This window comes from Oryza brachyantha, chromosome 9 (genome assembly GCF_000231095.2).
Source record: "Oryza brachyantha chromosome 9, ObraRS2, whole genome shotgun sequence".
Classification (NCBI taxonomy): domain Eukaryota; kingdom Viridiplantae; phylum Streptophyta; class Magnoliopsida; order Poales; family Poaceae; genus Oryza; species Oryza brachyantha.
Genome location: NC_023171.2, coordinates 4,588,525 through 4,613,453, shown reverse-complemented (window position 1 = coordinate 4,613,453; position 24,929 = coordinate 4,588,525). Strand labels below are relative to the sequence as shown.

General features: G+C 39.7%; 3 protein-coding genes across 4 annotated transcripts; 2 read left to right on the top strand and 1 right to left on the bottom strand.

Moving 5' to 3' along the window:
* Positions 1-5,980: 5,980 nt before the first annotated feature.
* LOC102718299 (cyclin-P4-1-like) lies at positions 5,981-7,363 on the bottom strand. The gene has a single exon (XM_040527710.1). The coding sequence runs from the start codon at positions 7,306-7,308 to the stop codon at positions 6,580-6,582; it is 729 nt and encodes a 242-aa protein (XP_040383644.1). The 5' UTR covers positions 7,309-7,363; the 3' UTR covers positions 5,981-6,579.
* An 8,493-nt stretch (positions 7,364-15,856) lies between these two features.
* On the top strand, positions 15,857-19,893 carry LOC102718020 (nucleoporin GLE1-like). Its single transcript, XM_006660417.3, has 3 exons — positions 15,857-15,968; positions 19,137-19,215; positions 19,457-19,893. Exons 1-3 carry the CDS (start codon positions 15,960-15,962, stop codon positions 19,765-19,767), a joined length of 399 nt encoding a protein of 132 aa, XP_006660480.1. The 5' UTR covers positions 15,857-15,959; the 3' UTR covers positions 19,768-19,893.
* Positions 19,894-21,658: 1,765 nt separating this feature from the next.
* On the top strand, positions 21,659-23,974 carry LOC102716157 (sufE-like protein 1, chloroplastic/mitochondrial). 2 transcript variants are annotated; one of them, XM_040527792.1, is made up of 2 exons: positions 21,659-22,940; positions 23,731-23,974. In XM_040527792.1, the coding sequence occupies exon 1, from the start codon at positions 21,849-21,851 to the stop codon at positions 22,938-22,940; it is 1,092 nt and encodes a 363-aa protein (XP_040383726.1). In that variant the 5' UTR covers positions 21,659-21,848; the 3' UTR covers positions 23,731-23,974. The 2 variants fall into 2 exon arrangements, with proteins under 2 accessions (XP_040383726.1, XP_015696882.2); XM_015841396.2 differs by lacking the exon at positions 23,731-23,974 and adding an exon at positions 23,591-23,721.
* The last annotated feature ends 955 nt before the right edge of the window (positions 23,975-24,929 follow it).

Below are 24,929 nucleotides of genomic sequence, written 5' to 3'. Positions count from 1 at the left end.
CACAGATCTGACCAGAGTGCTGAGGAAGAAGATGCATGCCCCTGTCGCCATTGGCACGGTCACACAGGTTGATGAGAGGAAGGAGAAGGAGGAGAAGGAGAGGAAGAGGATGGAGGAGGAGTACTGCAGAAACCTTTGGCACGACATCTATCAGCCACCATATCCTATGTACCCACATCATATGTATGCGGTCAGTGATCAGACATCATCAGCTCAATGCTGCCTGATGTAGATATATGTGCATTCTGCAGTCACTGTGGATGTGCAGATTGGAGTTGGAGATGAACAATCTTGGGAAGATTTCGATCATCACACTTGGAGGAGTCTCTCCTGTTGAATTTGAGTAAAAAAAAAGATTGTGGTCGTCTATGACATGGGAGTCCATACATAAATAATAATTACCGAGATTAAAACTAGTTTTAGGGTTTCTCGCTGTTGTTGTTGTTTCGTTTCCTTCTTCAACAGAAGTATGGAAAACAGAAGTCTAGTTAATTCTGATGGGGAAATTTTGGTTTTGCCAATCTCCCCTTATGTGATGTGTCATGGGATCACATCCAGTACAATATAGACCCTGTTATGAATGGTATTAATAATATGAGAAGCTGATAGAATAAATAATGGTTCAATTATTATTTACAATAGGTTGAATTATTGTATGCCACTTGTGAATGTCAGCACGTATTGATATAGGATCGATACAGAGTTAAACACATCTACTAGAGGGGTGAATGGTTGGTAGAACCAAAATCCAAAAATATTTTACGGAATAAAAGATTACCTCTGGTTGCACCGCTCTTGTGCCCCCAATCAGATTGTCGGGATCCAAAAAAACACCGGTAGATGAAATCAGAAGATAGATTGAACGATCTTGATTTTATTGCATCAACTGACATTTAATAAAGTGCACCAACAACACTCCTCTCAAAATTGTCGATCTAGAATCAAAAACAATTCTAAACTTCTAATTTCTAATTCTAAATCTCACCAAAAGCATACCAGGGACATATCTCTCGGTATTTATTTATAGAAAAAAAATCTATCTCTAATAAAGAATAGGACTCTTATCCTAGTAGAACTCGTCTCTCTAAAATTATGTTCAATTAGAATCCAATTTTCTAAAATCTCTCCTCTGGGAACACGGTACGTAGTAGGCGTTGGACGTCTACTTGAATACAAGAACATACAGAAGACATTATTCAGGAATCCTATTGCTAAATCTCCATGCATGATTAACAAGATTGAGATAGCAGCCTTTTGGTTCTTTGGAGTGATTGCTTAGAAGATCTCCACTCTTGCGAAAATCAAACTTAACAAGGTAATAGTTGCAATGCATGTGATCCCGCTAAACGAAACAATTTTCTTTTTTTTAAGAACAAAATTTCATCTTTAGATCCAATTTTACATACAGGATGGGTCTGAGGCTAGGAGGTGGGCCGGGGTCACGGGTGGTATCAGGCGTGGAGTAGCTTAGGCTTGAGCCCCATGCTTGACCAAAAAATTATATTAGAAAATTACTACATTTAAGATAAAATTTATATAAAAGATTTATATTCTATTATTTAGTACCAAGCTTAATAAATTTCTGGCTCCACCGTTGGTGGGGTGGATCTGGCACTGGAGGTGAGGGATTCTTGGTGAAGAATGATTTTGAGTGTGCCATATATTGTGATATAATATAATAGAAAACTCTAAATCCTAAAACTCCAAGTAAATGGGCCGAGTAGCAACCACAAAAATGGAACAACACTCTGTGGAGCCAACAGTTAAAGTATTTACAGTTTCACGCTTTATCCCTCGAGGTTATATAATTTGTGCGATCAAGTATCAGTACTAACAAAAAGAAATGCATCAGTAATAACAAAAAGAAATGCATGATTCTTTTACGGATTGTGATTATCTGAAAACCCAACAAAAACATAGCAAAAATAAGAAATGTGAGTACTCAACAATAAGCAATTTGCAAGCGCTTGTTTATGTTGCTGTCCCCTTTTCCTTTTCAACAGTGATAGCTATCTAACAAAGTGAACGAGATAATTGTTTATCTCTGTACAAAAAGAGACATAGCAAGTGAACTTTTGATAAGTTCTAACAAAAACAAGATCGTTGTTAATTCACAAAAACAGCAGTTTTTAAGTAACGATGCCGACATTCTGCACCTGCTCCAGAAAACATCTCTAATAAGCTCCTTAAAAGGTGCAACAGATAGATCTCTAGCTTCTTCTGTTAAACATGAAGATGTTAATCATTAAAAAGAAATAGCATGTAGCTCAAGTTCCTGCTCCTAAGCCAAAATTCTGTTTAAGAGAGCTTTTGTTACTGTTGTTAGTATAAGCCAAAATTGAATATGACAAACATTTTGGTTCACCGTGACCCAAGGCACATCCGCAAACATAGTTTCATTTCAGAATCTAGATTGCTGAAATAAATTGCCCTGGCAAGAGGCTTCCATGCGTTCCTAAACCCAGAGTGGCAAGGGTGACAGAAAAAGAGTTCTATTCCATAATCAAGTTGCTTCCCATATCAAGATTGAGGGTTCGGTAGCGGTAGCGAATAAGTTAGTACATGATTAATTAATTTATTAATTATAAAAAAGTAAAAAAATGGATTAATGTGATTTTAAAAGCAACTTTCTATAAAATTTTTTTTGCCAAAAACACCCTATTTAGCAGTTTAAAAAACGCGTGCGCAAAAAATGAGGAAATCTATGTTACTGAGAGGGGAGAAAGACCTCGGCCTGAGACACAGTACCAGAGTTTCCGGTACCGTGGCAACAGATGTCTCTGCAGGGGTATGGTATTGGTTATTGGGCAGTAGAATCTCTATAAAATTTGACCAAATTCAAAAAATTAAAAAATATTTATAGAAAAATCATAAAGATTGCTAGGAATTGATATGTATTTGTAAAGCAGTTTGGTGTTAAAATTTTACAAAAATAACAAATAATCAAAATTTACCAAATAGGGGAAAATGAAAAAAATGCTTGAGGATACTATATCATAATTTAATTTGTTTTTTTAGTTCAACAAAAAATAGCTTTTATTCTTTTCTTTCTTTTCTCTCTTATTCTCTCTCCCTCTCTCTCTTACAGGTGGGCTGGACCTATCATAGAAGAGAATTCCCTGTATGCCTCTGAAATTATACTCAGTTCCATCTATGCCCTTAAAAAATTGAACTTCCCTCTGTGTTATTCACTTAATTTTTTCTTTCTTACGTGCTATTGCCGTTAACTTTTCCATCCATCTCCGTTAACTTATTTTGCTTACGTTCCTTCTATGCCACTACATGCCAAATGACCCGAAAGATAGCATTGAAAATTGATATTTTTGAATAAAATTTGAAATTAAGACAGCAGAATTAAAAATTGATATTTTCGAATAAAATTTGTAAATTGATATTTTTAGATAAATTTGAAATGACTCGTAACATAGAATTGAAAATTTAGAAAATATCAATTTTCCTACTTTGAAGAGTACTAAAGAGCAATATTTGACCTCAGTCTCTGACTATCACAGCCTGGGTATCTTTTTTAAACCATTTGAAAATTTTCAAAAACTAAAATGGTTTTAAATCTCTGAAAAAATAAACGAGTAAACAAATTGACAGAAAATCTCTGAAAAATTCTAAGTAAGGAAATTGATATTTTTCAAATTTTCAATTCTATGTTGTGGGTCATTTCAAATTTATCCGAAAATATTAATTTTCAAATTTATCCAAAAATATCAATTTTCAAATTTTATTCGAAAATACTAATTTTCAATTATATGTTTCGGGTCATTTGGCATGTAGTGGTATAGAAGGAACGTAAGTAAAATAAGTTAACGGAGTTGGATGGAAAACTTAACCGCAGTGGCACAGAAGAAAGAAAAAATTAAGTGAATGGCATAGAGGAAAGTTCGATTTCTTGGCATGACATAGAAGAAACAAAGTATAAAATAAGTTATAATTTTAGTGGCATATGAGAAATTCTCTCGTCGTCATAGAAAGGGAGCAGGGGAGGGTGTCAGGCTGGCGCGGCCAGCGTGCTTCGGCGCGCGGAGCGGCGGCGGCGATGCAGGGGTTTTCAGGAACGGCAACTAAAGGAGAAAAGGTAGAGGGAATCTCGACGAATCTCTAGAGACCAGTGGTTCGGGCTGCGGTGGCCGGAGTTGAGCACGGCGATGCTCTAAGCGACGGCGAATTTCGGGTGACACTGACACATGCATGTATGGTTACGGGTTAGATTGATGTGCGCATGTGTATGGATGCCGCTCCTAGAGGGGTTTGCAAGCTTAACAAAGTAATCGAGCTCTAACTTACCGGAGAGGGAGGAATGGCGCCCGCCGACGATGGCTGCGTGATCGGCGGCGAAGGGGACGGTGGCGTTTCGGTGGCAGGAAGTGCATGGGCTCGATTCCTCCGTGGAATGGATCCCCTGTGAGGCGCAGGAGACTACGGAAGAGCGGCTTGGGCGGCGTGGCCGCGTCGGGAGGAACGACCATCGAACAGGAGCGGCGATGCGGGCGCGCACGGCTTTTCCGGCGGTGAGGTCTCGCCCCCCGTGGGCGTCTCTCGGCGGGGTGGCGGTGGATTCGGGCGGGGAGGGGGCCAATGGCGAGGACGGCAGCGAGGCGCGCGAGGGAGAGAAGGTCGATCGCCGGCGGCGGCGTCGCAGCGAGCTGGAGGGTAGGAGTGGCCGTGCGGCCGCGTGGAGGCGTTCGGCTAGGTGTTGGCTGAGTTGACCGGTGGGTCCCACAGGGACGGTGGGGCCCACTGCTGAGTTTTAGATTAGGTAGCTTCCTGGTGGTCCCAGGGGTGGAAATTCAAAGTAGTTTCCACTGGGGGAAATTTTCAAAGATAGATAAATAACTACGCTTTCTACGGACCTTATATCGCAAAGGGGTTTTGGTGAAGACACTTTATGTAGTAAATCTGCAGATTTGGTCGCACCATTTTACTAGTAATTAGAGGAGGTTTTAGTCTCAATATATCTTCAACATTTTATGTGTAAATTGATTTCATCAGTATTTTACAAAGGGAATAAAAAGGCAAACTGATAATGTTGGATTTTCTCAGATTTTAACTTGATGGAATAATTGTTTTCGGAATTTTTATGACATGATAAAATCATGAGAAAAATTTGCGGATGAATCTTAATCCATTAGGTTCACTAATAAGTTTTATGGAAATTTTAGTTGAGCCTTTACTGCTGTTTAGTTTGTTGTTTTAATTGAGTGAATGAAAAATCCTACTATGCCATTTCAAATATACAAGAATACTAAACAAAGGAGATGATACACTCAAGAAGATTTATTTTCTCATCCCCAGCATTTGGGTTACACAAATTTCATTTACATCCCCAATCCTGTGTATTTTACGGACATAAAGTCTAAGAATATTTGGTTGTATCATTTATGATTCTATTATGCATATTATAATATTTATGTAATAGACACTATAATAAACATTCTCCTCATTATATTGTATTCTGGTACATGCGCGAATTTTAAATTTCAATTATGTTGTATATTTATAGATTAAATGAGAATTGTCATTTATAATTATTTGAATTTCAAATAGTATTTATTTATTTATTTCATGCTGAACTTTTGTATTTATCAACTAATATGTTTTACATGTAAAAAATATCATAGTATTTATTTATTTAATTCATATTTTTTAAATTATTCGGATTTTCCAGTTTTTTTCAAATTTTTCTCGGACCAAATAGCTGAGCACAAACCACACAATAATTGTCCAAATGCTGGTGGAGGGGCGTGCATAAAACAGAAGTAACGGAGCCCGCGGGATTTGAATTCAATTTTCTTGCGACACGTTAACGGTGCTACCGGCAAGTGACGATACAAGCTCGTACCCTGAAGGCCTGAACAACCATACAAGGCTTCTATTCTACGATCCAGTCCAGAGTTCCAGACTCCAGAATGACAGAGGTAACAGAAAAAGAGTTTCATTCCAGAATACAGAGTACAATATAAAGTCGTTTCAATAACCTTTTCCATTCCAGAATCAAGATCGATACAAACTCTATTGTCTATACAACAGAAAAGAAAATACACTTCGCTTCCTCTTTATCTATCTATCTATCTATCGAATTGGAGAACTACATTGAATTTTCAGACACAGCAACTGAAACTATCTGACTCAAAACCCAGACATCAGTTGCTCAACATCCGATCCCTATTCCTATTCCCTAAAACCTAAAATTGAACTTTGTAGCCTCTCTATCAATCTATCTACTAGGATGTACTAGTATCTATCTAATTGGAGAAATGAACTACATAGAAATCTAAGACAGAGCAACTGAAAATATCTGACTAAAAACTCGGCTATCAGTTGCTCAACGTCCTATCCCTAATCCCTAAAACCTAAAACTGAACTTTCCACTCTACTCCGGCGACGGCGAAGCTCAGCCGATCCAACATCATCGCCACCAACCATCTTCTCCACCACAGAGACCTGCAGGAATCTTGGATCTTCTCCACCATGCCACCTGCTGCACACCTGAAACAAGAACCAAGCAAAAGAAAGAATAATATGCAGTAAATGACTCAACTTTGGATGCACAAGAAATTCATCGTGAATCTAGTTGGCGACGACGGCCGGGGGCGGCACGCAAGCCCGGACGCGGCGGCGCTCGTCCTGCTCTTCTCCCTCCACAGATTCCGCCGCCGTCCTCTTCCTGCCTCCCTTGCCGCAGCTGCAGCCCACGCTAGTTGGCGCCGTCTCGAGGATCCCGCAGAACCACTCGAACTCCTCGTCTTTGACAAACAGGCGGTAGTCCACGGCACGCAGGAAGCGCCTCTCGAGGTCGGCCATCTCCTTGGCGCGGATCGCGCCGTCCGAGCTGGTCTCGAACACTGGGGTCCACTTCATGGGGAGCCTGTCGTCGGGGCCACCGAACTTGGCGCCCAGGAAGAGGGCGACGGCCACGAGGCGGTGGGCGGTGGAAGGGTCGACGAGGAGCCCGCCCTCCCGCGCGGCGGCGCTGCGCATGAACCGGGTCAGGTAGATCCCGGCGAGCACGTAGCACCTCGCCCGGAGCTGGATCACGTGGCGGACGCTCTGAAGCTGGATGAAGGTGTGGATCCGCTCCAGGAACTCGCCGATCTGGACGGCGGGCCTCGCGCCGCCGCGGAATGCGCGGGCGAGATCGGACTCGGCGGGTCGGGATGCGGCCGCGGCGGCGTTGCGGAGGGCGTTCGCCTCCACGAGCGCGGCGAGGAGGGGAAGGCACCGAGGGATCCCCCGATCGTCGTTCCGAAGGACGGCGTGATCGCCGTCGGCGGAGACCTCGGCGGAGGCAGCAGCCATGTCGGCGAGAAGATTTAGGGCTTTCTAGGGTTTCGCGAGAAGAAGGGGAGGAGGATTTGTGATCTGGTGGAGGAAGAAGGGAGAGCGTACGCCTACAGGTATTTAATACGTATGTACGGGGTTTATACGCGTTTTTTTTCCGTTATCTTATCCTTTGGGCTTTGTGCTTTTGGGCCTAATTCACGCGTAACTTACGCGTTTTTTTCTTTCCTTTTTCTGTCGACTTTTTCTTTACAGGGCTAACTCGCCCTATATGAGGCCTGCAATAACCGGGGATTTTGGGCTTTTGGGCCTAATTCATATAGGCCCTCTGTTTTATAACGTAAGATATTTGATTTTTTTGGTTGCCACATTTGACCATTCGTCTCATTCAAAAATTATAAAAATATTATTTATTTGCTGGTGACTTACTTAATTATCAAAAGAACTTTAGGTTTGACTTGTCATTTTTTGTATTTGTACTAAATTAAATAAGACGAATGATTAAACGTTGCAATTAAAAAAGTTAAACATCTTACATTATGAAACGGAGGTAGTATAAAGTAAGCGTCTTTTTTTCCTTTTTCTATTGACTTTTCCTTTATGGGCCTAATGTCGCATTCGATACGGTGGAAGGATGGGTCAGATGCGTGGAAAACGTAGGAATAAATTTGTAAATGATTGATTAATTATTAGTTATTAAAAAATATAAAATAGATTAATATAATTTTTAAAGCAACTGTCCTATAGAAAATTTATGGAAAAAATACACTGTTTACATGTTCGGTAAGCGTGCATGCGAAAAAAAAAGAAAATCTGGGCTGAGAAGTTGGAGTGCCGAACGCGGCCTAACTCACTATATATGAGGCCTGTGACAACTGAGGATTTTTTTTATTATTTTTGTTTTCTAATAAAAATTAAAAATTAAACCCTAAAATCAACTCTAGTTTAATTTTTAAAAAGTATATTTTGAAATTTAATTCGGTGTCGCGCTGTCTACATTAAATATCGCATTTGAGAATACGAAGCAGTTGAGCTAAGGTCATGCACGGTCTCACTATTCCTATATTATATATTAGTCCAAGAATGCTCCACTCCACGTTTTTTCTCAGCTGCTCCTCTACTTCTAGGGGCTCTTCTTCCTAAGTCTACTGGATCGTCACTCCTAAACTGCACATTTGCTTAGTGATTATGGTCATTATTCCCTTATCTATAATATAATGAAACAACTTAAGCATTATCTAGAAAAATGAAAACTTAAGCAAACACGCGAAATTCTCGCCATCCGATCATAAAATCCTACTAGAGCCGAGATTCATCACACATCATGTCCGTTGATCACTCCTATACCTCACGAAGTTCCTCCGCCTAGGGATCATGAAACCACGATTGTCGCACGTATAGTAATGAGACGACTTTAGTAATTTGTGGTATGGTTCGGTAAATATTGTGTAAATTCAAAAAAATATTGAAAAAAATTGGTAGAGAAGAAAAAGTTCAGCTGATAGTTATGTAATTCATGAACCTAATGATGAAGTGTTTTTTTAAAAAACATTAATCAATCAGAAAAGGTCGCAAACTGATTTGAGGTGAGTTGAACTGAAAAAAATAATTCGACGGTATAACGCACGATATGGGGCGATTATCGCTCCTGCCACCGCGGATTTGTCATTATGTCACGTGATTATCATGTTCTCTGTGAAAATTATCAACTGTAAACCACCACGATTATCATAGCAAATTGCGCAATTATCGTGCCAAGTCACACGGTATCCCTTCCAAAACCATGACTATTTTATTCAAAAAATTCATATTCAAATTCACACGGTTTGACTATTCGGCCGTATATGTTTGATTAAATTCTACTGAGGGAGTAATGGCGCAAATGGACATTATTACTACAGATCGGTTAACCTTAATGGGGCAGCTGTAACAGATCAATATGACTCGTTATGGATGACTCAACTATTACAGGTTGAAACATAATATGTTTGAGATATATCTATTCGAAACGACCTGTCTTAGTAGAACGGCATTTATGACATGTTGTAGTTCAAACCTGTCAAAGGTGATCTATAATGGGTACCAAACATGAGCCGTTAGAGATGACACGTCATCTCGGATGGGTGTAATGGAATGGACGATCACAAATCAGTGCACTCATCTAACTCATCACAGGTAAATAAAAGATCAATTTTTTGGATTTTTGAAACGGTTTTGGGTGAAAATATGCCCTATACAAAAATTGCATATCTCACCATATTCTGCAACTTTATACTCTCTCCGTTTTATATTATAAGACGTTTTAGCTATACCTAGATTCATCTATATATCAATTTATATTGTTTATAGATATGTCCGGATCCATTAGCATCCAGATGAATTTAGGCAATAGAGAAAGTCTTACATAGGTAGTAAATGATAATACTTTTATCTGAGATCGTATATATATACATGCCAAGTATACATTATAAGTGATGAGATCTAATTTCAAAAATGAAATTTTTAATTTTTAGTTGACCTTGGATGGAGACATATCTTATAGCAAAGTTGTATATCTTAATCGGATCTATAACTCTAAAATTGACAATTTTCATTTAAGATGATTTACATTCCTGGATATATATTATAAAAACATTATTTTGAATTCTTTAAATGACCTCAGATGGAGCTATTGACTATATAAAAGTTTTAGAACATAATAATATCTAAAACTATGTGACTAAAAACCTTTTTATTTTAAGTCATCTAACGCGTTAAATAGGTGTTACGTGATATAAACATATCTAGTTAAAAAAATATGAACTAAATAGTCAACAAGTGCTCTTTAGGTGAGTTGGTAAGGCTTATCTGAATGGAGAGGGAGTTTAGGATGTCTCATGTTCAAATCTTTCCATCACCTATGCATATTTCGTTGTTGTTACAACCCATCATATAAGAGTTACCGTCATAGGTGAGTTATCTGTGACGGACGTCTGTGCATCAGAAGTATGATTTTTTTCCAGTGACGACCCCTGAGCATTGACGACTGACTATTCTTTTACACATGACATATTTGATCCGTCGCAGATAAGATGAGGGGCGTCAGCATAGTGTAACTCGAGAGGCTGATAAGGACTTTTTCAGATTTCAGTATATTTGGATCATGACCCTGGAGAATATGTGCATTTGTGTATTTGACAGAATCTTGGGTTTGGTCCATCAATATCTCATTATTATACACAAAAAAAAAGCTAGAACAAGAGTAAAAATGGTGCCATGCCTAGCACGGCCTCTGTTCGTCGTATAGCGGTCAACTAGGTAGACCCGTGTGTGTTTTGGGCTCCCGTCTGTGCACGGCAAGTAACTGCACCAATATCGATCATCATTTTCTCTTATTGTTCTTAATTTGTGTGGATCGTCAATGGCCAAAAGCCACAGTACAGGACGAAAAATGATAGCGAGATGTGAATCAATGCCAAAACAATCTGTTGTCATTGCCAGCGTTGCTGCTTCTAAGACAAACAAATAACCCATTGTCGATGCAAAATTGTCATCCGTATAATCTGTAATTTGTTTTTTGTTTTCATGTCAGTATATTGTTTTCATTGGGATTTGTTTTCTCTTTGTTGATCACGGCACGGCGTATGTGTAGAGAATTGGATTTCAGTTTTTGACGGATTAAATTGCTATGAAATGTGTAGTAATTATGGAGATGTTTTCTGAGCTGGCCAGCACCAGTTTTTGGCTCTCGTGAAGTGCTTCAAACCTCTCCAAACACATCGAATCAATTGTTCCTATTGGAGAAATGTCCATACCTGCTATGTACACTTCGCTGGTGGCAAGGGGAGTAGAGGGATCCATCTTATCTTAGTCAAGTAAGTTTAGTTTTAGTTTTTTTTTTCAAATAATTCTGTTAGCTAGGGTTTTAGATTTTCCAAATAATCTAGAGTTTGCCATTCATCTATATATATAGAGTTGGAGTTATATTAGTTTAGAGTGATTTTCCTCTCTCTCTCTCTGTGTTGATGGCTATTTCATTTGGGAGGTCCTCGAAAAATATCTACAATGCTTGTGTTGCCAACGATCTAGTTCATTAGTGTTTCTAAAGATGGTGACTCGATGCTCCTTATGGTTTTGGGTGATAAAATTGATTAGTGTTGTGGGCTACAATCGCGCTCCTACTCGAATATTTTGTGGCAATTAATCGAAGATGTGGAGCCTCTATGTTGTCATGTATTTTGTTTTCCTTTTTGTACGGACAAGATTGTGGTATCTTCATTTTTTTTTGAATATATATCTTCTGTTCATAGATAAAAAGATCAGCATGTTCTTCATTAAGAAAAGTCTAATGATTCCTTGGCGGCCAACATCAATTGTGATGTTCATAATGAAACAAAATTTTGACTTAAGGTCTTCTAGCAACAAAAACCAAACCATGTCCATGTCCTGCGGTTAATAGTTTACATCATTTGTTGAATGCATCATCTGTAATGGCGTATTAGTAGCGGATAATTAAATATATATAAATGAAGTACAAGGCCCATATCAGTATTGTTAGTGGCTTACTTCAAAAAAAAAGTATTGTTAGTGGCATGATTTTTCTTCATGTGTCAGTCACCATTTCGGACCATTGAACCAACAGTTGTTTCAAGAAGAAAACAGTGCAAACTAAAAGTTACATTCTTTTTTTCTTTGCTTAAGTTGTATTTTTTTATATCTCGACCAAGTTTTGTGCTACACGTTGCAGGTTTATGTGTCTGACAGATAAAAAGATATTAGATGATTGACACTTAAAATAGCAAAAGTTTTTTTTTAAAAAAAGATAAAAATTGACATAACGATAGGTACTATGGACAATCATAAACCACAGAGCTTTTAGTACCTGGCACATAACCAAAGGTGCTATAGTTATAGAGTTTCATGAAGCTGTATGTCGACGTTCGATGTCGGTAATGAACTTATAGGGTGGCTACCAAGCTCGGAATTCGATGGTTAAGATGAAAAGAGAGATGATTTACCCAGGTTCAGGCTCTCGACGTGACGAGATAATACCTTACTCCTGCTTGACGATTGTATTCCTCAGATGGATTTCCGTTACCTCCAAGGGGGGCACCCCGTCCCCTTATTTAGTGGGGGAAGGGTTATAAATATGATAGAGTCCTAATCTAGTAAGACTAAGATCTATCCTAATTCGGTTATGGCCCGGGTCCGAAGTACGCGGCATGCAATCCGGTACATACCGGACTCCTAGCCAACACCGTATAGCTATATTCTCCTTCCTATTCGGTACCCCGTTGACCGTACGTATTTGTATAGTCTCCGGATACCCCCGGTACAGATATCCACACTATACTTTTGACCAATTATAAGTTATAAAAATACAAGTAATATATGATATATTTGTAAGTTATTTGGCATGTCATATACAAGTAGTAGACACACCTAGGATTATCATTTCATTTGGCTATAGTACAAAGTTAATTAAATGGTTAGTGATGTGGTTTTATAAAACTCTTACATCATGATACATAGGTATTGATTTTCTATGTGCCAAACTCCCATGGTTTTGTACAATTTTGACTATAATACATTTTTAAAAAAATTACTTAAAAATTAAGCATCATGGCAAAGTGAATGACTCATATCCAGCCGAAAATTCCAGAGAATTATCGCATGCAAGCTTCAGCTTCACTCATTCTGCAGGTGGGACCTCACTGTTGTGATATAGACATAAGGTTTTGAAAATTCATAGAAATATGGTTGCCTATACGTTGTCAGGTTACTCTCGAAGATTTCCAATCATGTCGTGCTGGAAGTAAATGCGAGATAATGTTGTTCCATGAATCCATTTTGTATAGTGAGTGAATTAATTATGATCGATCATCCCACAAAGGTACACTTGATGTTGTTTAATTAAAAATTTTAGAAAGAAACCATCTGACCAGTTTGGTTTCATTCAATTAATTCCACAACCACAACCACTGTCTGTCTTGGTACACACCATATATATTATATTGGGATTACTTCATGTCAGTCACTTAAAATATTTAGAGATTCTCATCCTCTTCTTCTCTAGCAAGCACCTCTTCTTTTCTGGAGATACCCAAAGACGATAATATCATGGACAAATTAGGTCCTATAGTTGAGATCGGGGTGACCGAGGATTTATGGGAGTGGAAGGTGGTGTTTCATTGGGCTAAGCTTAGAGAAATAGCTAAGGATTGGCGACAGTCTAACAATGGACGAAGAGGTGGCGGCTAACATCACCAAAGCCACAAGGTTGGAGAAGGACGATGGGTACAGATGGTGCTGGGGTTAAGAAAAACCAGCCAGTTAGAAGGTAATGGAAAGTGGTTGCAAATCACAATGAAAGGAAAAGGAATGATAGGCTGAGAGGATTCCTTGTGCCAATAAGAAAGAAGAAAGACTCAAAGAGTGTGATTGGGCTAGTGGGGCAAAGGAAGGAAGGGAAGGGGCATGCCAATGCTATAAACACAAAAAGCTATCGAGGAGGCGGTGCACTTGGGGTGGATCACTAGCAGAAAATCAAAAATCATATTTGACGTGACATCGGTAATGAAGAGGTAGGAAGGGTAGAATTATGAGTATTATACTCATGCTAAAACAATCATAGCAGTAAAAAATTTGACTAACTTTTCAAATATTCTTGCAACTAAATATTAGACAATGTCATACATTACTATAAAACACCCCAATGGGTGACGTATCTATAGGTGTCGGTTTCCATAAAACATGTACCTATTAGTTACTTTCCACATGTATGGGATAAAAAATAACATCAATATATTATAGTTGACAGTTAAAAATCGACACCCAAAGAAACCCGCAGAAACCGAGCTAGCATAAATTATCCTCTTAGCCTCATACTCTCTCTCATCATACTCCCTTATCCTCCTTTCCACCCACTCCTCTTCATAGTTGTGTCGACTTCTCCACTGCCTCAGTGACATGTTCCCCATCTACTACTCGAGAAGCCACCGCCGCCAAATAAAACAAGCAGCTGCCATGGGACGGAGGAGAAAGGGCACAAGGCATGTGGAGAGTGACGGGGCCGTGGATGACCAGAACGAGCTCAAGTCCAAAAACAAATCCAGGGGAATGTGTTCCCCATCCCTGAACAGAGCCTAGTTTTCCTCGAAATGAGATGGAGACTTGGGGTCATGGTTGACTAGTAGGGCCATCAGTTCGAGATCTGGAAGTCGGTGGTGGCACATGAGGGTGGTTGCAGGCCGCAGCGCGAGCGACGAGCCGGTGGTAGGTGGCCGACGACAACGTGCGCTGGCAGCAAACATGCAGCGAGGGGGCAACACGGGCGTGTGCGGGTGTGCGGGCCTATGGGCGGATATGACATCTGAGGACTGAGGACCTGGGGTCTGGGCGACATGCTGGGAACCGGTGGCTCGGCCTCTCATGTAGTGCGTAGGCACTGGGTGATGGGATGAGTCCGATAGATAGAGAGATTGAGTCATGAGAGTTGAAAGAGAGAGAATAAAAGGATTGAAAACTAGAGTTTACTGTTCAAATAGGCTTAAGGTCCAATACACTTTGTATTAGTGATTTCATGGGCAATGGCCCAAGATTTTGTATTTCTTTATAATTCCGAGGCCCCGTGGAAATCCCTGCGAGTGAAGTTTGTCTCCCTACTCCCTTCCCAAAATAATCTGAGCCCTTGACCCCAAATCCTTATGGGGTGGTTTCAGCCTAGACCCCGACCTGGTTGGGGTGGATCCCTGCCCCCGATGGGGATTTCACCAAGCCTAGGTGCCATGCCACTCAGTAAGAGGAGGAAGGAGTGGAAGCGGATTGGAGGAGGAGGACACCCACATGCCTCCGCTTCAACCCTTGCCTCCTCGCCCAGGGCCACTCATCTCTCATCCCGGGCATGCATTACACCCTCATGTGTCATGACTTCCGTGATGCATACTGCATTGATGTGGCACCGTAGGGGCGCTGACCTAGGGCTCTACGCGCTCTAGCGCTGACACCTCACTGACAAATTCGTCTACCTCTCCTGCTGCCTGGTCACACTCCTGCAGTTGTGGTGGGTGAACGCCGCCCCCCTCCATGGTGTGAAGGTGCCTCACCATCCTCCAACTTCAAATTGTATGCATTGATCTTGTACCGACTCAATTGTATATCCGTTTCTGTCGTGGCATTTGAGAGCGAAGGTTTTGGGAACGTTCCTCACAAAGTGGGAGAAAAATGCAGAAACCGTTGAATTGAGAAGGAATTCGGGTTCTGTGTATATAAAAATCTTACCAATTATTTAGATCATTAAGGCCAGTATTTTGGCATTAACCAAGTCAAGGAGATGAAGTCAATCCCATATGCAAGGGGACAGTTACACACTTGGGATGTCGCCTTCTCGTATGACACTGTCGATCGAGAGCTAGCTATCAAAGCAATGTATTGCCATGGTTGACAGTCTCGGCCATTTGGTCCATAAAAAATTATGCTGGAATTCCATGTTATGCTTGTAACTGAATTAATTAATAAAATTACACGGTGTGACTAAGTCATGCATGCGATGACGAGGGCTCTATAAATTGGCTGCCATTCTGCAGCGCAAGCTCGCAGAGTAAGAGACCATTAGAAAATTCGGTGAGAAAATTAAGTTGGTTGTGAGAACATTTTTCGTTTTGAGCCAGACGTAATCGGAGAAATTAATCATGGGGAAGGTATTGTACATGTCAACTCTTGTGTTTTGTTTCATTTGTTATGAAGTTATTTTTGTTCACTGCGAACAAACATATTGTTTTCTGCGATTCAACTATATATAATCATGTTTGTAGAAGTTGAGGCTAAGTTCTGAAGCAAAAGGAGCCTAAAGTGTATAAATTACTCATTTAAGTACTTAGGGACCTTTAAATTTTTGGCTAAGATATTTTTTCTGACGCTATATGTAGATCGATCTTAGTGGCTGTTTACAGGGATAGTTAAGATCTGTTTCTGTATATATATAGCGCTGATAACATGACATCCCTACTCTTGCATGATGAAACCTTAGCTATTGCTTTGATGATTACTTGGTACACAAGTTTGGTTCACTTCTCCCCTTTTCCATGGTCACCACTGACATGACTACTTTAGAACTTGCCTAGAGCAGCTCCATATTTTTTATATCACGCCGTTGAGTTTTTGTCTACGTTTGACTTTTTGTCTTATTAAAAAAATTATATAATTATTAATTATTTTTTTTATAATATATTGATTTATTATTATAGGAACTTTAAGTATGCTTTATAATTTTGCATATTTAGATATAAATTTTAAATAAGACGTATAGAGGGAGTACATTAATAGGCTGTGCGTAGGCTATAAGCACATGTGGATAAGAGACACCGGTAAACATGAGCAAGTTTAATAATAGATCTAACTTATTAATTATGGCTCATGTTGTAGTCAACATATGTAATAGATTAGGTATAAGGTTGTCTCTAATTTTTTTTATTTTCTATCTCTTTAATTGTGCCACTTATGCATTTAGTACATTTTCCTTTATGCACGTGTACACCTAACTTTTGCATTAGAGTCAACCCTATTTTTTTATTTCATCTGTCCTCCATATGCTCTATATGAGCTTATAGCAAGTTTATAGTCTAGATAATCTATTATATATACATGTTTGTTCTAATACTAAAATTTTTATATCTACAAACTAGTTATACTATGAAACTTGCTGTTACGTTAATCTCAATTAGTTCTCTACCTCAACATTGAGAAGTGGACAAATTAACGGTCCGTAACTCCCACTATGCATGGTCATAAGCCATTAATTTGAACCTGTTCCGTAGATGTGTATAATTTTTTAATGAGTTTGTGTCTAGTACTACCTCTGATCATTAATGTTTGTCGTTAGAACAAACAATTATAGTTAAAACAAAAGCTAATTTACATGTCCAAAACATCATACATAAATTACCGGATGGAGTAGTTGAAAAGTTAGATATAGGGATAAGATTGTCTTATATGGTTCAAATTAATATGTTAATAAAGCAAACAGTTAGCCTCTGCTTAGCAAAAGTGTAGCAAAACATGTGGCGACCATCCAAAAAAAAAATACCCAAGTACGTTTTAGCCCTAAAAGAAACCTCCAAGTTTTGCTTACACCGTTGTATATTTCTCAGAATTTAATACTCTTGTTGACCTTAGTACCGATCTTTGCCAACTTTGATCTCTTCTATGTACCTGTCCCTTTGAGAAAATTTATGAGAGATATCCACTTGCTTCATCAACATTCTGGAATTAATGGAACGGAGTCGTGCATATGGTGTTTGAGTCCTTTTCACCTCATCTTTTTATATTTAGGTTTTGAGAAAAGTCTACATTGGTCCCTTTCCGATGAGTTTGAGAGTCAGTGAAACAGAAGTACCTGAAGATCACGGAAAATGAAACATCTAATTAATGAATGGTAAGTTAGGTGTTAGGTGTTATAAACTTCAAAATTGTTTAATATAGTGTTCAAAGCAACTCTTAGAAAGAAATTTTTACAAAACGAAATACATGTCACTTAATAGATTAATTAATACCGCAACCTACTGGTCAACATGTCACCATTTTCTCTCGCACATATCCTATATATAATCTACTCCCTCTACCCTGAAATATAAGAACATCCAGAGTTTTTCTTCACCAATATAAAGATATTTCACCTGCCTACTCATGTTAACCAGTTACAACCATTCATTATTTAATTTTCTCACATACTTTTCCTTCTCCACCAATCACAATCCTCCATTCCCTCAACCCAAATCTCTTTAGAAAAACTTCAAACGATCCTTACCTCATTAGATGGAGGGAGTACTTCAAACGGCTAATAGCATGATCGATTGATCATGCAACGTCAAAGAAAACCGCCTTTGTCATGGATCCATGAGCATTTTTTCCTATCCTTGAGAAGGTATCATGAGGTATCCATATTTTCTATATAAAATTTGGTACCTTTATGGCACCTAAGATACCAAGAGATACCGAATTTTATATAGAAAATAATGGTACCTTCTTAAGGATGGGAAAATTGCTCCGGACCCATTGACCAAAGGTGACAGTTTCAAGAGTTGAAGGGCCAAAAGTTGGCTTCGTAGTTAACAAAAAAGACCATACCAAGGATATAGTTCAGGGACCAAACATGGACTTTCCTCTTAGGTTTTTTGATCATTTTTCCCATCTCTAAAGAGGTACCATAAGGTACCAAATTTTACATAGAAAATAGTAGTATATCCTAGTACCTTATCAAAGATGATAAAATTGCTCTAGGTTTTTACATATGGAGCTAACAAAAAAAACAACTATCATATTAGTTTTATCATGGTAACACATACGTAGCAAGAATTTATTTAGAGTAAAATACATGGACTGTCTTTAAATTTGGACTTAGATGTTCTATAGGTTCATTAACTTATAGAATACACAAGATGTTTAATCTTGGTTTAATTTATTACCCAACATCCAAAATATGTACATCTTAGCTCTAGTACGGACGCTGCTATCCACGGAGGAAAGAATTTAATTTGCACTTACGCTTTCCCGCTGCAATATGCCCCCAAATCAACTCCCGCTGCACCCAAGATCAACATGCATTAATTTTAATTTTAAGTCATAATTAAGCTAAAGATATACGTGTAGTGGTAGTTGTTTTGGAGCCATACGTACTATAGCGAGACGGAGGGGAACATAAATTCTGTCCTCCATGTACAGTTTTGACCCCCATTAATACATTAGACCAATATTAATTAAGGTCTTAGATATGCATTTTACAATTTAGATGACACCTTTTGGTCGTCTAAGTTTGGGCGCTGTATTTTAATCTTTTATCTGTTTATCTATTTATTTTCATCTGGATGTAGCAAAAGGTGGAGATAAAGGTGACAATGGTGGACGAAAGGAAGAAGTCCAAGGTTATGCAAATAATTGCTAAGCAGTGTGGTAATTAATGCCTCAATCACACATTGCACTAATTGCTATAATTCCACGCATCAACTAACGTGCGAAGATATATATTTATATTTGTTCTCACGCTGCTTAACCTGCAAAAATATAATGTTGTTAATGAAGATGAACAAGTATTTGCTAAATAGATAATTTGCTAATCTGCACTGCACACATGGTAACGATTGAACATTATTAGTTCATTAATTAGGCAAATCGATCATTGTCTTGGATGCAGGAATCTTGTCCATTACAGCTGATAGGGACAAAGACAAGGTTACGATCGTTGGCAACGAGAACTTGGACGTGACCCATCTGACAATGGAGCTGAGGAAGCAGATGCGGCGAGCGCACGTCGCCATTGACACGGTCACGCAGGTGGACGAGAAGAAGGAGAAGGAGGAGAAGGAGAAGAAGGAGAAGCAGGAGAAAGAGAAGAAGAAGAAGGAAGAAGAGGAGAAGAACATGTGCAACCCCAAACTTGTTCACATGCCCTATCCTGTGCAGTTCTGCGTCGACGAGCCCAGCCCGGCATGCTGCGTGATGTAGATATTTATATATCGCATGAAATCACTACGGGTGTATTGTGGAGAATTTTGGGACATTTGTTTATCAACTATGCTACATAATTTTACACACATATATATATAAGTAATGAGATCAAAATATGATTAGTTTTCTGTCTGATATCGTTTAATTTTTCTCAACTCCTCCTCCACATAAATAAGATTTTTCGAGGCATAATACGTAAAAATGCTACCGGAGGGATCTCCCATTCTCACATGCACCTCTCCCCACCTTCAGCTTCGAAAAAGGAACGAAGAAAGGGGACAGGGATCACCAGCGCAGGGAGGGGGCCGCGGAGCCATGCAGGGGAGAGTGGCGTGGCACGAGGGCCCATGGTAGGGCTATCAACTAGATGAGCTCGAGCGAGCCAACCTATCTAGGCTCAAGCTCGACATAAGCTCGAGCCGAGCCTAAATTGAGCCTAGCAAAACTACGAGCTCTTAGGCAGACTCGACTCGAGCTCGGTTTAAGTATATGGTATAGTTATTTTGATGATATTTTTTTTAATAAAAACAATAATTTTAAGTTAATCAGATTAAATAAATTATAAATAAGATTTAAAATTAATATATAATACCAATATAAATTAATTTACCATTTAAATATATAATAATTTATTCTTAATCTACTATTTTATCAAATAAAAAATAAAAATAACATATATAGGTAAACTCGTGAGAAGCTCGAGAAAGCTCGCAAGCTTCAGATCAGGCTCGGGCAACAAGCGAAGCTTGAACAGTTCACGAGCTTCGAGCTTTTTTTGACAGCCCTAGCCCACGACCTCGAAAAAAAGATAGTCATCTTTGAAATTTTAATTCCACTTCTGAACGATTTTTAATTATTCAACCTCATTTATAATGCTCCAAAACATTCACTAAAAATCCTGTTAATATATTTTGGCACAATGAATATGAGAAAACTATTCTTTTCACTATGATGTTTTATTTATGATAATTCTCTCATTATTGTAGGTTTACATCCATTTAGTTTTAAATTTTGTAATTGGCCGGTTCCAGTGATGCTATGATTATAAGAAATTTAAAAACCATCTAGATACTACATTAACTAAACAAACAAATGGGGACACAATTACATATAGAGCACGCTTTACTCATTATTATGTCCATTTCCATCTTATTATAAAAGTGGTATGTTACGTTGCTCCTTTCAAACATGCAACCTTGGCTTGTTTTACGAAAGCAAAAGTCTCAATGATGATTTTGGTACAACATTTTAAAACTTTGAATTGAATGTTTCAAAAATTGCATAGAGATTTCCAATTTTTGAGTTTGAAGTTCCAATTTGAGGTGAAATATTCAAAATTTCTCCTGATAATTAGAATTGAGCTAGAAAAATTAGTTAGATTGGTACTCCCTCTGTCACACAATGTATCTGGTTCTGTAATTCTTTTTTCTCATAGTACAATTATTTCTTCACTTATCTCCTCAATAATTTCACACCTCAATATTAATTTATCAAAAAAAAACACCAATAGTTATACCTATAACATGAAACTTGTTATAGCTACTGTCAATCCAAGCCCAAGAAGTCCCATAAGCCCATCAAGTGATGTAACACTTGTTTTCCATGCTATAATATCGTAAAATATAAAACATGGTGCTTCTCAATAATCCACAAATAAAAGGAAAAAAACGTGTTAAGCAACCGTTGACAACAGGAAATTTAGCCAAAATCCCAAATGTTTCGTACATTATACGTATAGAATTAGAATCTTCATCCATTTTGGTTACAAAAACCATCCAGTGGCAAATGAACATTCTCGAACGTCCTCCTGCACAGCACAGCCGTATCCAAGCGAAATACTACTGCGGTACTGCCTCCTTCGATATCGTACGGCCCAGATCGCCTCAAGATTCGTGCGAGAACAAACCTTATCTCCCTCTCTCTCTTCCTGACCCGCCGACATTGGAGGAGCCTCCTCTGCGCCTCCCGATTCGCCGCCGCCGCCTCCACCGCGCCGGTGAGCCCCACCGGCGAGGTCATCTCCTTCCTCACGATTCTCTCACCAGCCCATAGCTGGTCTGGCCGGATTCGTTTCATCCATGGCGTCCGCCGCTGCCGCCGCCACCTCCTCGTCGGCGTCCCTCCGCCTCCTCGCCAAGCCCCCCAAGCCCCTCCTCTCCAAGCCCCACCTCCTCACGCTCTGCGCTCCGGTGTCCTTCCAGCGCCTCGTCGCCCGGTCCAGCGCGTCCCCGACCCCCTCCGCCGCCGCCTCGGCCTCGACCTCGGCCTCCGGGGTCGATCCGGCGCGGCTCCCCCCGGCGCTGCGCGACATCGTGGCGCTCTTCCAGTCCGTGCCCGACCCGCGCACCCGGTACAAGCAGCTCCTCGCCTACGCCGCGCGGCTGCCGCCCATGGACCCGGCGCTCAAGACCGACGCCAACCGCGTCCGCGGGTGCGTCTCCCAGGTCTGGGTCCACGCCGCGCCGGAGGAGGGCGCGCCGGACAGGGTCAGCTTCCAGGCCGACTCCGACGCGCAGCTCACCAAGGGCCTCGCCGCGCTGCTCGTGCTCGGCCTCTCTGGCGCGCCGGCGCGGGATGTTGCCATGGTGCCCATCGAATTCATCGAGCTGCTTGGGATCAGGCAGAGCCTATCACCATCCCGGAACAGTGGTCTGCTCAACATGCTCAGCCTCATGAAGCGCAAGGCTCTGGAGGTTGCCACCGGTGAAGCATCTACTGAGGAATTTGGCAACCAAGAAGTGGCCCAAGAGGTTGCTAAACCACCTGCAGAGAAGGAACCTGAGTTTGCGGCTTTTGGTGTGCGTGAAGAAGAGGCCTCAGAGGTGCATAGCCATGAGGACGAGGAACAACTGGAGGAGGTGCCTGCTGAAGCTATGGAAGGCAATGGTGGATTGGGAGGTGGAAGGCAGGAGAGGATAAGGGAGAGTCTTGAGCGGGGGCTTTCACCAGTGCAGCTTGAGATTGAGGACATATCACACCTCCATAAGGGTCATGCTGGGGTATCAGGGAGCAATGGCGAGACACATTTCAATGTTCGGGTGGTTTCAGATTTGTTTCAGGGGAAGAGCCTGCTCAAGAGGCATAGGGCTGTGTATGATCTCCTGCAAGACGAGCTCAAGAGTGGGTTGCACGCTCTGTCCATCGATGCAAAGACACCATCTGAAGTCTAGGTATCTCCACGATTACATATACAGTTAACAAACACACCGTAGATGCATTTTGGTCCTGTTATCTTTGTAAGGTGTAGTTCTTTTTTATACACACTAGTTTTGAAAGGTTATAGCTTCTCATTTCTGATAATTTTTCTTACTGCAATAATTACTGCCTTAATATTGTGAAAGATATGCACATGAATTTTGTGAACGCCAGAGTAAGAAGATCTTGAATTACAGCAATATTAGTTCTTTTGGTTACATACTGTAGATTTTGAAAGATTATAGCTTCTCACTTCTGATAACTTTTGTCTTCTTACTACTAAAATTCGTGATGTAATGTTTTGTTATTAGACTGTTGTTACCTTTTAACAAACTCGACTAATGCAATGCTGTTCCCACCTGACACATCATCATGCTCGTGTCATTGTTTAGAGTATGAATTCGACTCACATAGGTCATAGCATCACATTACTGCAGAAATGCAGATTAAGCATGAATTCTTCATTTAGGTTTCAAATGCTTGAGGTGTTTCTTGTGCTTTTTGTTGAATGAACTGCTATTAACGTTCTTGATTGGTCTTCATGAAATTCTGTTAGCCACATCTTTGTTGATTTATCCTTCCATTAGTTTTCTCACTTTATGAGTTCTGAATATTTGAATGCCAGGGGCCGAGAGGATACGGTGTAGGTCTATCAGATGCAATCATAGTTTTCTGTATGCCTTATTTAATAAAATTCTGATGTTCTTCATGCCTTATTTAGTTTTCTGTAATGCCTTATTTAATAAAATTCTGATGCAATCATAGTTTTCTGTATGCTGCAAGTTCTATGTTCTTCATTGATTCAAGCAGGTTGAAATGCTTGGATCAAAGTTCTCTGCCAAATTTGGGTATCTTCACTGATAGTGTCATCAAATATACCTTGTTTGCTCTAATTTTTATATGTAAATTGTAAAATTTTGCTCATATCTTTTATTTGTGCATCCGTTACTGACAAATCTAAGTCATTTCCTTAAGTATATAATCAATTGTGATCATCTACGAGATTCATTGAAATCACTGAAATTGCGCTAACCATTTTTTGTTTTGTACTACCTAACAAATGGGTTCCCGATAGTCTAGTTCAAGGAATGCTTAATGTTTTGAGTCTAATGGTTATACTTTTGTTATTCCATATCATGCCAAACTTGTATATCATCTATGTTCTGCTGTTAGCATCGAAATTATCCACTGAGATTAAGCTTCCTAATTTTGATCAGAGCATCACCTGTACGTACAGTTGTACTAGGTAGGCTTTGTGGTGATACATAAGGTGTGAATATTTACGGATTTACCGCACAATCTGACTAGCAGATGGCTCCTGTTACAAACTTACAATTATAATCTGTTACCCGAAATTGCAGCCTGTCAACATAGATTAGCATATTGGTCTGGCTTTTCTTGCTTATAGCCAGTGGGTCAGTGGAAACTCGAACTTCTTTTTGCATGCCAGAAGGAAGACTTTGGTGCAGGCTTGATCTAGTCGTTTTGGAACAGTTGGAAGAGCAGAAATTGTCTATTTGTTCTAGCAATAGTACTATGGTGTACCGACTGCTTGCCTCTTGTCTTGATTGTGACCTTTTGCTTTAGAGTTTATTTCATAATTTGATTATGTTGCGGTGTTTATTGATTTTATTCACTTGAGGCAATCCTGTTCTTTTGCTGTCAGTTTGGCTTTTTGTTTCCTCATTGTACTGTACTTTTAATTTCTGTGAATGTATAGGCAGGGCTCCTTCCATTTTTGTTATCTGAAAAAGTGGACAAATAATGTTACTACTGCATGTAATATTATTTGGATTTTTCTACTCCATGCGAGAATTAGTAGAATATCAGGTAGAAGTATAATTGACAGTATGGCTCATGGTGCTCAATTACAAATCTACTGCTTCCCCTTTCATGTTCCTCCATTTTCAGCTTAATACATTATTTTGTTAATGCTCTATCAGGGCCAACTGATAGCAGCATCG

Excerpts from the sequence above, each read along its gene's own strand:
- LOC102718299 (XM_040527710.1), bottom strand. The coding sequence starts at position 7,308 with ATGGCTGCTGCCTCCGCCGAGGTCTCCGCCGACGGCGATCACGCCGTC.
- LOC102718020 (XM_006660417.3), top strand. Across the intron at positions 19,216-19,456 it reads AATAATTGCTAAGCAGTGTG|GAATCTTGTCCATTACAGCT; the intron begins GTAATTAATGCC and ends TCTTGGATGCAG.
- LOC102716157 (XM_040527792.1), top strand. The coding sequence starts at position 21,849 with ATGGCGTCCGCCGCTGCCGCCGCCACCTCCTCGTCGGCGTCCCTCCGC.